The sequence below is a fragment of the Nematolebias whitei genome, chromosome 6, assembly GCF_014905685.2.
Source record: "Nematolebias whitei isolate Nwh7 chromosome 6, NemWhi1, whole genome shotgun sequence".
In the NCBI taxonomy this organism is placed as follows: Eukaryota; Metazoa; Chordata; class Actinopteri; order Cyprinodontiformes; family Rivulidae; genus Nematolebias; species Nematolebias whitei.
Window position 1 is genome coordinate 49,172,868 of NC_056503.1, and position 1,655 is coordinate 49,174,522.

At 40.6% G+C, this 1,655-nt stretch overlaps 1 protein-coding gene across 1 annotated transcript in view; it reads left to right on the forward strand.

Moving 5' to 3' along the window:
- Positions 1-1,655, forward strand: part of LOC119411039 (matrix metalloproteinase-23-like) — a 4,986-nt gene that overhangs the window by 2,131 nt on the left and 1,200 nt on the right. The window contains exons 3-4 of the mRNA XM_037677961.1: positions 517-703; positions 1,623-1,649. Coding sequence (XP_037533889.1) covers positions 517-703; positions 1,623-1,649 — 214 coding nt within the window. The remainder of the gene's footprint in view (positions 1-516; positions 704-1,622; positions 1,650-1,655) is intronic.

The following is a 1,655-nucleotide window of genomic DNA, read 5'->3' on the forward strand; positions in this document are numbered from 1 at the left end:
TGAACTCAGCTATAGTCAGTTTACGAGACCATTTAGGAAGTCTGTAATAGTCCAGTCTGCTTTTAAATTAATCAATTACACGCACAAGTGGATTAGACGGAGAGTTGAACCTTGAAGACTGTACACCATAAACAACATCCACTCTGTCAGGAATAAAATCAGCAGTGAACATAAAAAATGGTCTGTCTCTAAGATTTGTTTAAAACCAGTAAAGAACTGGGCCAGAGAAGCCAACCCAGTTTTCTAACCAGTCCAACAGGATAACCAGTACAAGTTCAGATTTACCTCCAATCAATATGGAAGAGTTGTTTCCTGCAAAAGAAGGTGGGACCACAGAGACATCCACATCTTTGACCAAAGCTTAAATTACCAACAGATATTTTGTTTATTTACAGAAACGATCCTCGTCTCTATGTACCAACTGTTTATTTTACGGTCCTCAGTACCGCTGAGCAGACTCCAGAAACACACCGGGCTGTGCCTACAATTGGCTCCGTATGCTTGACTTTTACCAAGTCATCGGCTCAACTGTCCAACCCAGAGTCTGTTCATCTTCACCTCAGGATCTTGAAGTTCCCCAACACCCTGAACGCTGAAGACACCAGGAAGGCCATCAGCATCGCCTTCGCCAAGTGGAGCGACGTGTCGCCACTAAGCTTCACCGAGGTTACCGACAGCAACACCACCACAGACATCACCATTGGTACGTCTCGTCTAGCAAACATATTTCCAGTAGGCCTGTTGTGATAAACAATAAATCAATTAATCGCATGATAAATGAAAATTATTGAACTCATTTTCATTTATCAGCTTTATCGTTTCTTCGTGTCTCTTTCTACTGAAGACACTGGATGACAAAAGACTCAACTCCGGTTCTTCTCTGACCCCTCCCTTTCTCTTTTCTCTTTAAAATCAATTTTAACGTCCAAAATCGTGTTTTTGGATCGTTAAAAGCAGTTAAGCTGAGAGGCTAAGCTACGAGCTAAGCTAACAGGCCGACCTCGACAAAAAAACCTCTGTCTTGTCGAAGCTCCAAAATTCATGTTTGAAACTCGTGCCTTCGTGTAAAAAGTTGTTTTTCTCTGATAAAAGAAGCTGAGAACTTGTTTACCGATTTTTTTTATTTTATTAAAAGCTTTGTGTGACAAATGCTATGCTAAAGAGCTCAAATCACACTGAGCGTCTGCCATTTTGAGAACAAAAAACAAGAACAAGAGACAGCCCATGTCACGTCAAGGGGCCTCCCTCGAGACTTGCTGCCCGCTCCCTCACTATCCATCCTTCGGTTCAAACAGCCTTATACTGCCATCTGGTGGTCGAAAACAGGTACTACACATAAAAATTAACCAACATTTCTTCTTAAATTTGACAATAATTACTAATTATTGTCAAATTTCAAACAATATTATCATTTATCGCAATAATTTCTGAGACAATTAATCGCCCAGTGAAATTTGTTATTGTGACAGGCCTATCCATTGGTTCTATTAAATGTTTCTAACTCAAACCAGGCCTGGTTTTAGATTCACACAAAGTTCTAGTTTAATAAAATCCACCTAGGTTCTCTTTGTGTCTATTCTGACTCCTGTTTTGGTTCACTTGAATGTCTGTGGGTGCCTTAGGTTTCTACACCTTCAACCACACCGACTGCTGGT